At 35.4% G+C, this 14,221-nt stretch overlaps 1 protein-coding gene across 1 annotated transcript; it reads left to right on the top strand.

Annotated features, from left to right (window-relative positions):
- Positions 1-1,441: 1,441 nt before the first annotated feature.
- LOC129302114 (TOM1-like protein 9) lies at positions 1,442-11,722 on the top strand. The gene is made up of 10 exons (XM_054940791.1): positions 1,442-1,735; positions 2,859-2,937; positions 3,355-3,456; positions 3,546-3,659; positions 3,829-3,989; positions 5,356-5,437; positions 8,898-8,983; positions 9,139-9,360; positions 10,113-10,606; positions 10,864-11,722. The coding sequence occupies exons 1-10, from the start codon at positions 1,635-1,637 to the stop codon at positions 11,505-11,507; spliced, it is 2,085 nt and encodes a 694-aa protein (XP_054796766.1). The 5' UTR covers positions 1,442-1,634; the 3' UTR covers positions 11,508-11,722.
- Positions 11,723-14,221: the final 2,499 nt, after the last annotated feature.

Below are 14,221 nucleotides of genomic sequence, written 5' to 3'. Positions count from 1 at the left end.
TAGTTTATTTGTTTTTTTTTTTGGCTTTTGTGAGTTTTGTGTTAGGTTGTATTAATAAGTTTTTTTCAAGATTTTTTTTTTGATTTTGACTATTAGTATGAGTAATATTCTTTTTGACAATTAATAAAATTGATTCATTTTGGTCTCAAAAAAAAAAAAGAAAAAACTCCGCCGTGATGCTTTAGTGACTCCCCAGTTGATTGTCAACGCAAGGATTTTACCCTATTACAAAAAAAGTTATGCTGGCCAACAAATACTACGTTCCTTTAAAAATAAAATATTTTTAATTAAATATTACTTTATAATAAAGTAAATTATCTATTTTAAACTAATTTTATATTTTTATATTTATTTTTACTAAGCACTTTATAATAAATATAAGGTCATTATTAATAGAAATATTTTTTTTAAAAGCAATAATTATACTTTAAAAAATTAAAAATACATTATATTTTTTAAATATAACTCATCGAAAAATATCTTAAAGGAGGGAGTATATTGTATAAAAAAGTTTAACAAGTTGCATTTTTTAGATAAATTTTAAACCACCTATACTGTTTGCGCAATATTGTATTCCTTCTAAGCTCGGACCAGAATGCTTCGTAAAATCAAGAAATTTAAATTACTTAACATCAATCATCTTTCATCATTAATTTTTTTATCTTCTATCATTAATTTTGATCTCGGCACACACATGACATTTCATATTTAAAGCATCCTTTTTTATTTTTACCTGGACAAAATTTAATTAATTTTATATACTTAATATATTTATATTCAATTAAATTAGGACATGTAAATTTTTTATAATAAAGATTCACATATCCTGATTTAATTAAATACAAGCACCTTAAATGTATAATATTAAATATATAATTTTTTTATCTTATATAATTCAAGGCGATAAATTAATTCCAAAAGAAACCAAATAACTGCGGTAGCTTCTCAAGAAAGCTCATGTTATGGAATGCGGAAAGATTATTTTTAAAAATAAAAATATCAAATATAATTTGTGAAAATTTTGAAAGAAAAGTCATGAAAACAACCTGTTAAGATATTATATGAACACGTTCTTAATTTTTTCACGACCTTTGGAAATCTGAATATACAAACACAGTAAGTTTTAAAATTTTTATATTTCTATAGTCAAATCTCAAATACCTCATGAATCGATTTTCGCCCACAAGAAATGAAACATTTGACCAGAATCAGTTGACTAGATAAAGGAAATCATTAGGCTCAGGTTGCAACTTATATGAAAGGCTTGCAAACGTGGCTTCAGTAAACCTAGGATTCAATTTGGTCAGCACCGTCAGATCAAAGTGGTCGGCAAAAGAAACGGCATCAGGGGGAAGCACGCCGATAAGCTTGACACGTGGCAGTTTCGACAGGGAGCGTAATTTCTTCACTTCCAATTCTGATATCTGAGTTTGTTTCCCTGAAAAATTACCTCAACTGAAATCGAGAAACTAACGAGCAAATATCAGGGGATAGAGACGCATATTGTTTTAGAGAGAGAAAGTGTGAGGCCGGCTTATTCCGTGATACGTCCGGAATACCGAATAATCTTCGATCGTGTTTATGTTCATCGGTAGATTATCCATCTCTTTTTGGTAGCATCTTTGGTGAGAGAGATGGTGAATTCCATGGTGGAACGAGCCACGAGCGACATGCTTATCGGCCCTGATTGGGCTATGAACCTCGAGATCTGTGACATGCTGAATCGTGACCCTACGTAAGCGCAACTCCGAATCCTCACTCCCTTCGTTTTCTTATCAATCCAAATACATGAGCTTATGCGGAGCCGTTGTCTTCTTCTCATTCTCTGGCATACGAATTTTGGCGTTTCTACTGAACACTTGCTGTCTCTGTGGTTTTTGGGAAATTACCGGATAGAAAATTGTGATTGAAATCTCTTTTTTGTACTGGGATTTCGGATTGATGCGTGAGTTAAACTTCAGAGCGGGATTTAGTGTCAATAAGTGGCGCTGTCTTCTCTGCTAATTCTTCTTTATTTTCTTATGTTTTGTTGTTGCTAATTCACTTCTGCACTGCGACAATGCTGATCGGTCAACAAAATTAACAATATCTGCAAATTTAACCAGAAGTGTCCTGCGTTGCCAGCAGGCTTCCTTTCCTTTTCTTTGGTATTGAATGCATCTATTGTTATGTGCTTCTTATATAATGGGATTCGGTAATAAGTTTTTGATTGCCTCTTAAACTTCGTGAACTTGAACGGTTAGGCTATGGGCTGATATTTGATGCCTTTATGCTTTTGCTGGGTTCTGCAAGTTTGTCCATGATGATATGATCATGCATTTGCGTGCTTTCTATCATGATTCTACCCACTACTTTCTATAAGTTGCTGGTTTCCTTGTATGGAATGAAGGGCTATGCATTCTTGTACAAAAAAATTTACTACCTTCGTTTTTTTAATGCATTTTTGGCCATGTTTCGGATGTGCAGTTTAAATTCGGAACTGGTTAAATTAGTTGAAGAGTAAGAGTGTAGTCCCGGGGGGCCCAAACCCCCCCCCAAAAAAAAAAAAAAATGCACACCCTGACTCCTAACTCTGTGACTTTGTCCCTAGGTAGGTGATATATGTAAATGTATATGTGATCATGATGTCTGATGCCTTGAAGTTGACTGCGGGCAATTTCTATAAATAATATTGTTTTGTAATGAAACAACACTTAGTTATTAGCCCCTCACACTGATTGTTAAACAGCCCGGTAGCCTAGCCAGTTGCTTTGTTTTAGGGATGTGGATGTCTAAGTGGAATATTATATTTGATTTTGAGTTTTCTCTTTGTTTATATTTCCAGAATCTGAGAACTCAGTTTTGATATGATTTATCAGGCAAGCAAAGGATGTTGTTAAAGGTATAAAGAAGAAGATTGGAAGTAAGAATTCAAAAGTTCAACTTCTTGCACTAACAGTAAGCGTTAGCTCACTTCCTGGATCATTCAGATTTTAATATTGCTCAAGGTGTTTTTAGATTATGTATCTTTTCATCAATTTCTTTTTTAGATTTCATTTTGACTCAATAAACTTTTTTCATATGACTGAAAGTAGATCAATTCCTGAGCATTGCTTTGATGAAGGATGTAAATGCCAGTAGATCTTGTTATCTTCATATTGATTGTTAAATAACTGTGCAAATTTTCGTGATATGGTGCTAAGGACTTGATGAAATGAAATCTTACCTAGGCCTTCTGTATCAAGGTTGCTTTGAGGGTAGCTTAGCAGTCTAAATGGTGTTTGTTCATATCGGAAACATTCTCTCTTGTCTGGATATGCAATTATAACAATCAGACAAGCTCATTTCGTTTTGTATTGGTCTTCTATATTCTAGCTACTGGAGACGATTATAAAAAATTGTGGGGACATAGTTCACATGCATGTTGCAGAGAGAGATGTTCTTCATGAGATGGTGAGAATAGCCAAAAGAGGGTATGTGTTTTAAGACATTACTGTTCTGCTCTGTCTTATAGCAGGTTTCTCATTAGTACAATATGTTAATGCTGTTTATGATGTCAATTGAAGCCTGATATTCATGTCAGAGACAAGATACTCATTCTGATAGATACTTGGCAAGAGGCATTTGGTGGACCAAGGGCAAGATATCCTCAGTACTATGCTGCATACCAAGAACTGCTGGTATGTTGACTATGAAGTTACTCAAGGGAAGAAAAAGTTCATTATAGTATTTAGTCCCCTCCAAAAAAAAGAACAACAGAATATTCTCATCTGAATGCTAATAAAATTTCACTGATTACACTTGATATTCACATTGACCATGGAAAATTGATTAAATTTGTCATTTCAGCGCGCAGGGGCAGTATTCCCTCAGAGGTCTGAGCAATCTGTGCCTGTATTCACACCTCCACAAACACAAACATTGGCATCATATCCTCAAAATCTTCGCAATTCTGATTTTCGGCAGGACACGGCTGAGTCTTCTGCAGGACATGATTTTCCAACCTTAAGGTACCATGTCTGGCTCTTGTTTGTGATCCATTGACTTATATTTATATCTCCTCTAACTTCAAGTGATGTTTAGATTTTGCCCTGATGACTTATGACCTAAGAGGGTTGGAAAAGTTTTTACTGTACATACATTTAATGTGGTTAAGTAGCATTCTCATGTTTGTCCTCCATAGAAGCTTTTCTTGTGGAGCACATATATTCCATTTGAAGCTACTTATATATATGTATGTATAAAATTAACCTTGCCATTTTACACACTACTTCGGTTTCAAACAGTATTTTCATCATTCTTACCTTCTGTGCAAAAAAAAAAATGATTGATTATTTTATTTTGAGGCTCCCTTATATGGTATGAATGAGAATTTAAGCTTTGATGCATCTACTTGTCCCTTTTTATTTCAAGAGCTTCTATTGTCTAAGAAATCGAGCATTAAGATCTATACATTGGGATACATGTAGTTTCACGGGTTGCTTGGTTCAAATGATTATCCTTCTTGAGAAGTATACTTTCTAGGCTTCTCAATAAGTTCATGTACAACTTGTTTGTTTAATATTTTATTTCTTGAGAAGTTGAAATTAATCTTTTAAATAAATATTGTAAATTTTAATATTAAAAGGGTTAATGAAATATTTTGTCCTTCAAGTTTGCCTCAGTTATTGATTTGGTGCCTTAAATTTAATCTTTATCAATAAAATTTATATAGTTTCATAACTATACATAATTTGTTCTTATAGTTTGAAAGGGAAATAATACTGATTCTAACGTCTTCCAACTACTCTACACATCTTCCAACTCATTATTCCATTACCCATGTTAGCACAATTCTAATGGTGTTTTTCCTCCTTCAAACCATAAAGACTAATTGTGCAAGGCTATGAAACTTTGGGAACTTGATTGATAAAGAGTAAATTTTAAGGATCAAATCGACGATTGAGGCAAACTTGAGAGTCCAAAAGTTTCATTATCGCATGTTAAAAGTATAAATACCCTTATTTTAAGTTTAGATATTTTAATTATGGAGGTTTTTTTTTTTCTTGAAATATTGACATAAAACACTTGGGAAGTACAATTTCCTAACGTTTTATTCACAAAGTTGTGTTCCAATTTCCCAGGAAGCTATATGTATATATATGTTTGAACTAAACAGAAGCAAATGGCTTGATTAGGAAATTTTACTTGCCCTCTTAACTACTCCCATTGCAAGAAACTTGTTATACTTTATTGTACAATGCCCTTGGTACTTTCTGTATTTCTACAGGTATTTTTATCAGCAATGACTATTATGTTGGAGAAGATCAAAATGCTTTGGACTGGTTACCACTTATTATTATTATTATCATTTTTAATTGAAGTCTGTATTGTCAGCTTGACGGAAATTCAGAATGCACGTGGCATTATGGATGTACTTGCAGAAATGCTGAATGCTTTAGACCCTAGTAACAAGGAAGTAAGTTGCTTGATATGAACCTGAAATTTGATGAAATAAATATATGATAAAATTTTTTTTAGCAGGGATAAAAAAGCTTAAGGTTTTGGTCACTGTGCTACTGGTTGAGGTATACTAGTGAAGAGATTGCTTAATTACACCTTTTGTTTTGAATTTGTGCGCTTTTCTTTTTCTTCCCTAAATAATTTGAATAGTTCAAAGTTATCTTTTTATCTACAAAAGACTGTACCTGACTTTCTATTTGTCTTTCCCCTTATAGTCATTTAGGTGTAAATACTGAAAATTATATTTTTGTGTGACTGCTGGTTACAGGAAGTTGAAATTTTTTAATGCAATGGCATGGATACATATTGTTATTGTAATTATTTATATATTAATATACAATCATTTATAAGGCACGGAATATCTGAGAAACGTGGAAATTTGAGTCATGCTGATTGAGTTAGAAGTTGATGGAACTCCAACTTAGGAGAGGACTACTGAATTAGCTAGAACCTGCTTACAATGCCTAAAGTACCCAAATATAAAGAAAACAGCATCCAAAGATGATGGCGGCGGCGGCGGCTGCCTCCCTCCCCAAGCCTAGTGTTTGAGAGACCAGGCTGTCTCCCTAGCCAGACCTGCACTTCTAAGAGTCCCCTCAAGCACCTCCTTTCCCTAATACCCCTCTCTCTCCAAACGTCTTTGCATTGCCTGACTATGTAGGAATTGTAGTTATTCTCGGCTTCGCCTCTCCTGTCCTTCCCTAGCTAAATTAGTATGCTTCTTGGCTTGGGCCTGGCCCTTCTTTGTTCTGGTGTAGGTCTTTTAAGTAGCAGCTCCTATGTGGCTTGGTGATGTAGGACAAGGGAGAAACAGAAATATATGGAGAAAGAGAAGAAGGTGGGAGAAGTAGAGAGAAAAGGAAGATTTAAGTGGAGAGACTCCTCTTCAGTGGTCCAAGCAGCATCTGAATCTTTAACATCTTTCCAAGTTCCAACGAACAACGTAATTGTTATGTAATTGTAATGTTAAAAGTTAGTTACTGATAGTTAGTTAGAGTTAGTTAAGGGAAGTAATCCTTGGGTAGTTACAAGGATTAGGAGCCTATAAATACTAGAGATATCTTTGTAATCCTTATCCTTTTGGCTATTCCTATGGATTGATCATATTACCCAGACTCTCGTATCTCTCTCTTCTCTCTGTTCTATTCTCCTCTCTTTCCCTCTTATCTCTCTGTTCCTTCTCTCTCTCCTTTCCATATTATTCTTATTCATCAGTGGTATCAGAGCCAGTCATCCTCGGCCATGGCACACCATTCATTCCAATATGAGGATGACCACTAGATGCAGCTTCGTCAACGGGGGAGTGTGAAAGAATTCAATGAATTCTTTCATAGCCACACCAGCAGATTAAAATTGCAAGAAAAATATTTGGTTTCTGCGTGTGTGGCCGGGCTCAAGCCAGAACTTGTAGAGCCAGTGCATCTCTTCAAACCAAGAACGATGCAAGAAGCTAGAAGTCTTGCAAGAATGCAAGAAATCATGCTAACGCATCAGGCAGAAAAGAAGGCATGAGCACTTAAAGATAATTATGGGTCACGAGAGCTTTTGGAGAAGGCTGAAGGAAGTACACTTCTACAAGATTGTGGGAATTAGCAAGCCAAGAATGGCATTAGGAATCATGGGGATCCCACAACTAGAACAATTAAAGTTGAAGTTGGGTCTTCCTTATTAGTGTAAGAACTGCAAGTCGATGGTTTTAAGAAGGTTTCTTTGTGTGAGTTGGAAGGTGAAGTAGGCTCGAGCATCTCTAAACATGACTTCTCAAGCTCCTTCACTGATGGTGTGGGTAAAACTGTCAATCTTGACTTGAGTTTGGGTACCCACCATTGTTTGAAACATCAGTGTTGCCCACTTGCAAAGCTACCATCACCCTCTATTTCAACTTTCTCTTCGCCTCTATTTTTGATCAACCCGTTGTGACCTATTTCTGTTTTTCTGCCTCCACTGCAAGCTTCTCCATTGTTGTCTATTGTTTCTGGGGTGTCACTGTTGCTGTCTTCTCTAGTTTCTCCATTGCAGACTGTTTTTGTTCTTGAAATACTATGTGTTACTGTTTTTCTGGGTGACTTTTTTGATTTTACTGCTCAGAAGATCATGTGGGGATGTGCCTGAAGTGCTGAAAAGTCAAAAGCAACCATCTCTTTGTTTTGGTGGGACCCGCGAAGATGGTACCAACTACTAAAAGTAAGGAAGAAGACAAAAAGTGTAGCAGCATGGGTAAGGTCCCTCATGACTGGGCATATGGACAGGTGTTAGCTCGGTAGAGGTATTGCACAGGTGGGTGCATAGGTCAAAGACAGATTTCTTCTATGTCAAATGGTCATTGCCTTTGTGGTCTTAGTGGGTGCCAGCTATCATCTACTATTAGTATATGGGCTCACGAGTCAATTAATAGGGCCAATATCATTTACATGAGCCCAAATAATTTAGAAAAATATATGCCGGACTTTATTCATTGCTGTTTGGGTCAAGTCTGAATGAATTTCTGCTATTTATTCCGGCATCAACAGTGAGCAATGACAGCGCACAGTGATAGTGAACAGTAGCTTCCAAGAGTGTAGTGCTCTCTTTTCAATATTTCAGCAAAAGTTCCCTAAAATTGCTGTCCATGACCTTGAGGGAAAAGGTCTTTTGGGAGGTGGGTATTGCTATGTAATTGTAATATTAAAAAGTTAGTTGCTGTTAGTTAATTAGCGTTAGTTAAGGGAAATAACCCTTGGGTAGTTACAAGGATTAGGAGCCTATAAATATTACAAATATCTTTGTAATCCTTATGCTTTTGGCTATTCTTATGAATTGATCATATTACCCAGACTCTCTTCTTTCTCTCTCTCTCTCTCTCTCTTCTCTGTACTATGCTTCTCTCTTTCCCTCTTATCTCTCTGTTCCTTCTCTCTCTCCTCTCCTTCTCTCTCCTTTCTATATTATTCTTATGCATCAGTAATGGTAGAAGGGGTCATAAGGAGAGAGAACAATATGATCTTTCATAACAGCAACAATTTCTGCACAAGTTGGCGTAATAGATGGATGGGGTAGAACAGGAACATGATGGAGCTGAGCACCACTATCATCAACCCTAAAAAGGCACAATCTAAGAAAGCCTAATGAAATTAAAGTCATAAAAATAAATTACTAAAACATCAAGCAAATGTTTCCTAATTTTCCATCATTTGGTTTGCTCCTTCTAGTATATATCCTCTTCCACAGCTCAAAGTTCCCATTAAGACAAAAACGTAAAAGCAGTTGGAGAAATGAAAATTGTATTTTTACCAGGGGGAAAGAAAAACTTCATTGGTCTAGCTTGTAAACTGAATGAGATGCTTTTAGCTTATTTGACCTCTTGAACCCACTGACAAACATGCTCTAATTGTGTTTCTCCGTGCGCATTTAAAATAAGATTATTGTTTCTATTTCAGGGGCTTAGGCAGGAGGTTATTGTTGATTTGGTGGAACAGTGTCAAACATATAAACAGAGAGTGGTTCAACTGGTCAACTCAACTTTGTACGGCCAGATATATATTTTTGTGATACTTGGATATAATGATTGTTATAATCATTTTATTGTATTATACTGTACATATTTGATTGGTTACATCTGTATTTCTCTCTGTTCAAATGTCAACAGATCTATTGTGATGACTTATTCTATTATTTCAGCGATGAATCACTGCTGTGCCAAGGACTAGCTCTGAATGATGATTTGCAGCGTTTACTGTCCAAGCATGAAGCCATTGCTTCAGGAATTTCGGCACAAAATCAACCAGAGAAATTGAATCGAGATCAACCGGAGAAATTGAAGGCTTCTCCTGCTGGAGCACTTGTTGATTTAGACGGACCTTTGGTTGATACGGGAAATTCTAGCAAACAAACTGATGTGAAGTAATCAATTATCCGTGATTATTCTAAATTAGTTTCCATTTCATATCAGCTGCATTCCTCCGCACGTGTATAATTTATTTTACCATAGAAGAATATGGGTAATCCATCACAGTTTGCTATTTTATTGCAAGCAGTCTACTGGACCATCCCAAATAGCTTTTCAAGTATTGTGAGTCAAGAGGTTCCTGGAAATATTTTTATTATTTAAAAAAAAAAATCTACTGGATTAATATCTTAGCTCTTTTGCTGGTAGGAAGAGATTCTTGGGGACAGCAATGAATTGAAAACGAGTATTAGTTGTTACAATAATTTAGCTGACTCTAGGGGAACTTCTTTGCCTCATTTATTTTGAAACGTCAATTTTTATTTTTATTTTTTTGGCCAGAGAAGTCACAGCTGTCTGTGTAAGATATCACATTAGGGAGTTTTAATGTGACTATCATAAACTACCTTTTTTGTGTTTACTTCATACAACTGTATTCAGTTGATTGGATCTCATCTTTGATGAATCAGATTGTAGGTTTTAGTTTTTGGCTTTGGACTTAATGTTGATATTGATTTATGAATATGAATAGCTTGAACTTTCCCCATGCGAATGAGAAACGAGATCAGTTTCTTTTCGTTTTCTTTTTTTCATTTCTTGGTTTGAAATAAGATTTATTTCAAATGCATTCCAAGTTGACTTGACAAGAATCTGACCTATCAGTTGCCTTCTGGTTATTTGACAGTTGTGTATGTTTTCATATTTGTAGATCTGCTTCTAGTGCTGAAGCAGGGTCGCAAACATTGAATCAGTTATTGCTTCCTGCACCCCCTACATCAAATGGGTCAGTTCTCCCCGCAAAGGCTGGTCCCACTATTGACTTGCTCAGTGGTGATGATTATAACTCACCAAAGGCTGACACTTCACTTGCGCTTGTGCCTGTTGGAGATCAGCAGCCAGCCAGTCCTTTGTCGCAGCAGAACGCCCTTGTGCTTTTTGATATGTTTTCGAATGGCAATAATGCACCAACTTCTGTTAATGCCCACCCAGTGCAGTCAACCAATGTTAACGGCCCAGTTAGTCCATTAGCTCCCCAAGTTCAACAGCAACAAACTTTATCTCCTCAAGGTGGATTTTACCCTAATGGAAGTGTGTCAAATGTGGGGTCCCCTCACTACGAGCAGCCACCATATTCCCAAAGCACCAGTCCTGCATGGAATGGTCAGGTTGCGCAGCAGCAACAGCCACCTTCGCCAGTTTATGGTCAACCTGATGCTTTATTTTTGTGGATTGAAATGTATTCTTGTTTGGCACAAATCCTTTGCAATTACACTCTGGTTTTTAGCCAATGCAATGATGAATCCTGATCATTGCTTTATGGCATTTCCTGTCTGCGATGTATTTTCCAAGCTGATGTATTGATTGCTTATACTGTGGAGAGTAGCAATGTATAGGATCTGTGCTCTCCAATTTGGACATTAGTACTTGCATTACTGACATTTTTCCTTTATGGTCAACAGGTTCACAAAGCGGTGGATCATTGCCGCCACCCCCATGGGAAGCTCAACCAACGGATAGTGGTGGTTCTTTAGCTGGTTCCCAATATCCACAACCACTGCAAGTTACTCAAGTGATCATGACACACGTACAGAGTTCTGCACATCCTCAGAGCCCTCAAGCAATGGGGAATGACCAGGTTGTTGGAATTTATTTGCCACCGAATGCTAATGGCCATATGCCAGCAATTAGCCACATGCCGCCGAATGCTAATGGCCATGTGCCAGCAATTAACCCCCATGTTGGTCAAAGCAATCAGTTTGGTTTTTATCCGCAACAAATCCAGGGAGGTGTAATGCCCTTTATGGGCATGGTTCCAAATCTGCAAGCTAGTCCCCTGGCTTCCATGTATCCTCCACAGATGTATGGCAACCAATACGCAGGATATGGCTATGGCCAGCAAGCGGTTCCTTACCTTGAGCAGCAAATGTATGGCCTATGTGTTAGAGATGATGGTGGGTTGAGAAATCCATCCTACCAGGTTTCTTCTTCATCTTATGCACCATCTGGCAAGCCTTCCAAGCCTGAGGATAAGTTATTTGGGGACCTTGTTGACATGGCAAAGGTGAAGCCAAAGCCCACGCCTGGTCGAGCTGGTAGCATGTAGAAACTTTGATTGCTTTTGCATTTTTCACCGGATACTTGTTTGTGTCTGCCCATACCCTTTTTTCTTTCTTTCTTTATTCTTTTCCCTTGTGTTATATATATAAGTATATATATATATTTGGTTATTGTCTCCTATTATATTGCTTGCGTGGCATTGTGATCATGTACATTCATTTTAGAGAAAACAGAGAAAAAATAAAGAGAAGTTAACTACAATGCCTTGTAGTTCTGATTAGTTGAGTCAATTATTTCCATGCCTTCATGGGAGCTTATATGGGTTAGGGGCGGGCGTTGCCCGTAGCCAGCAACTGAGACATCGAGAAATTAATCAGTATGATTTTCTGTTTGAAGGTGGCAGAGGCATTGATAAAGCAATTAGCTTGAAGTATTTTTCTTCGCTTGTCTATGATTTGAAGTTAACTTTTGCTACTCTAATTATTTATAGTTTTTACTCGGTTCACATATTCCCTCCAGTCTTTTTTATTCATCACGTTCTAGAAAGTTTTGTTGATCCTTTATATAAATTACTTTCATTTGATTTTTATGACCTTCAATGTATAAGTTCAAAACTACTTTCTATCAAATTCTAAAAAGTGTAATATTTTAAATTTCAAGAAAATTTTTTCTACATATCAAATCACTCTTTTTTAAATTTAAGAGCAAAGTTGTAAAGTCATTTACTTTTAAGATAATTTTATTATTCTAACTCACGCACCTTGGTTTTGGTGAGTTTGAAGTAATTTATAGCTATATTCATAAGTAATTTTGATAATGGGTTTCCAAAAATGATTCCATCCAATGTGAAATGAATTTCTTTAATCTAGTTTAGATGTTAATGCTAAGATAGTAACGACTAATGAGAATAGTCGATCTATATGTCCAGTTTAAAAACTGAAATTATCGACTCTAAATTTGAGGACGAAATTCAAATCTATATAGAATTTGACAATTTTGAGTGGGGTAATTAAGTTGATGCAAAGATTCAAACTTAGGTTGATAACTAGGTTTCACCCTGGGCTGTGTTGCACGGGAAAGCCTAATCATTTCTTTCTTTCATTCTTTTAACAAAAAAGAGCCTATGCCAGTCAAAGAAATAAGTGGATAATATGATTAGAGTTTTGAATATAAGTCTGTGTAAATGTAAAAAAAAAAAAAAAATTTTTAATAAAGTTACTCCCCAATAAGTCTAATAATATTTAAATTTTAAAATACTTTTTTTTATTAAAAGGATGTCCCATTTTTATCAGCATAGATATTTTTTTAAAATTAATAACAAAAGTTAAAACATTTTAAAATTTTAATATTTATATAAATATTAAAAGGATTTAATAATTTAAGATATTAGTAATAAATTTTAAAATATTTTTAATTTTTATAATTTTATTTTTTAAAATATAAAAATTAATATTTAAGAGGTTAAAATTATGAAATTATAAAATAAATTTTAAAATTAATTTATAATAGGATTAAAATTTTAAAAATTAAATTATAATAAATTAAAATTGAGAGATTAAGTTATAATTAAATTAAAATTTTTTAAAAAGTAAATATTTGTTGGAACAAAGGGCAATGAGTTGGGTTGACTTCAAATGATAGAGGCTCGCCACAACACAGTAAGGATTTGCAATGAACAGTTAAAAACGGATTTATTTTTTTTAACTTCTAACCTACATTGATATTCTCACCAGCTGTTGGCTGAAAGTTGCAGCACACAGCAAATAGTGGAGCCCTGTGCTGTGCTCTATTGCACCACCATCCTCAGAAAAATCCTGACATGCACGCACACAAAGTTCTGACATATTTGACACTCAACATCTTTCACTCTTGAAACTGACACCCCTCGATTTGAAGAATGAAGATAAAGTTATTTGGACTCCCTTTGCCCTATTGTTTTCATCCAGTTCCTTCTTCGTTCAAGACTAGAATTCCATTATCACAGTACCTGCTATAATCTGTGCCACTGCTACTTCTAGTTGCCAAATGTTTCACAGTACCTAATATATCTCCACTCGACAGGGAAATATTACACTGACCTCAACCTATAAATGTTTTTTTTTTGTTTGCCCCTTCAAATAGCTAATATTTCAGGACATATAGCTACTGATGGGTGTATAACTGATTAAATGTATACCATGCAGCTTCTCGATCGATCCAGCTTTCTTTTCCATATCTTTCAAAGACAAATAAATAATGACCATACTGGTATTACAACGACATGCAGGCCTAATCGATGGTTAATTAGCTTCCTATTTCAAATTCTCAACTTCAGGAGACAGCCTCAATTCACACAACTTTGCCAAGATGAAGAACGTACTCTTGCCGTCTTGTTCTTTTACAATAACTGGCCTTTGAATTAATTTGTTTCATTATTAATTAATATTATATATGGACCATTTTGATATGATCATATACTAGGAAGTCCTCTCACGTGACTGGGTTGTCTTTTCTCACACACCTTACGTCCGTGGAGCTACCGAACACGCTACATTATCATTATTTTCAAATTAAAGCTCATCTAACTAATTAAGTATGCGTTTGAATTAACGTTGGGTAAAACTGAGTTTGGATAAAATTGTTTTGCATATATGATCTTTGGGTAGAATTGATTTAATCAAAATACTTAAGGAAGTCAGAATTGCTTATCATATAGTAATTAACATGATTTAAAAGTTCAAACGTGGTTTTTAATCAAGGAGGGTGTCAGGTAACTTTTCT

Source organism: Prosopis cineraria, unplaced genomic scaffold (genome assembly GCF_029017545.1).
Source record: "Prosopis cineraria cultivar Desert tree isolate PC_DT_omini unplaced genomic scaffold, ASM2901754v1 PC2, whole genome shotgun sequence".
In the NCBI taxonomy this organism is placed as follows: domain Eukaryota; kingdom Viridiplantae; phylum Streptophyta; class Magnoliopsida; order Fabales; family Fabaceae; genus Prosopis; species Prosopis cineraria.
This window is presented reverse-complemented; position numbering and strand designations above follow the sequence as displayed.

Coding starts and splice junctions, on each gene's coding strand:
- LOC129302114 (XM_054940791.1), top strand. CDS start 1,635: ATGGTGAATTCCATGGTGGAACGAGCCACGAGCGACATGCTTATCGGC. Junction 1,736..2,858: donor ATGCTGAATCGTGACCCTAC/GTAAGCGCAACT, acceptor ATGATTTATCAG/GCAAGCAAAGGATGTTGTTA. Junction 10,607..10,863: donor GCCACCTTCGCCAGTTTATG/GTCAACCTGATG, acceptor TATGGTCAACAG/GTTCACAAAGCGGTGGATCA.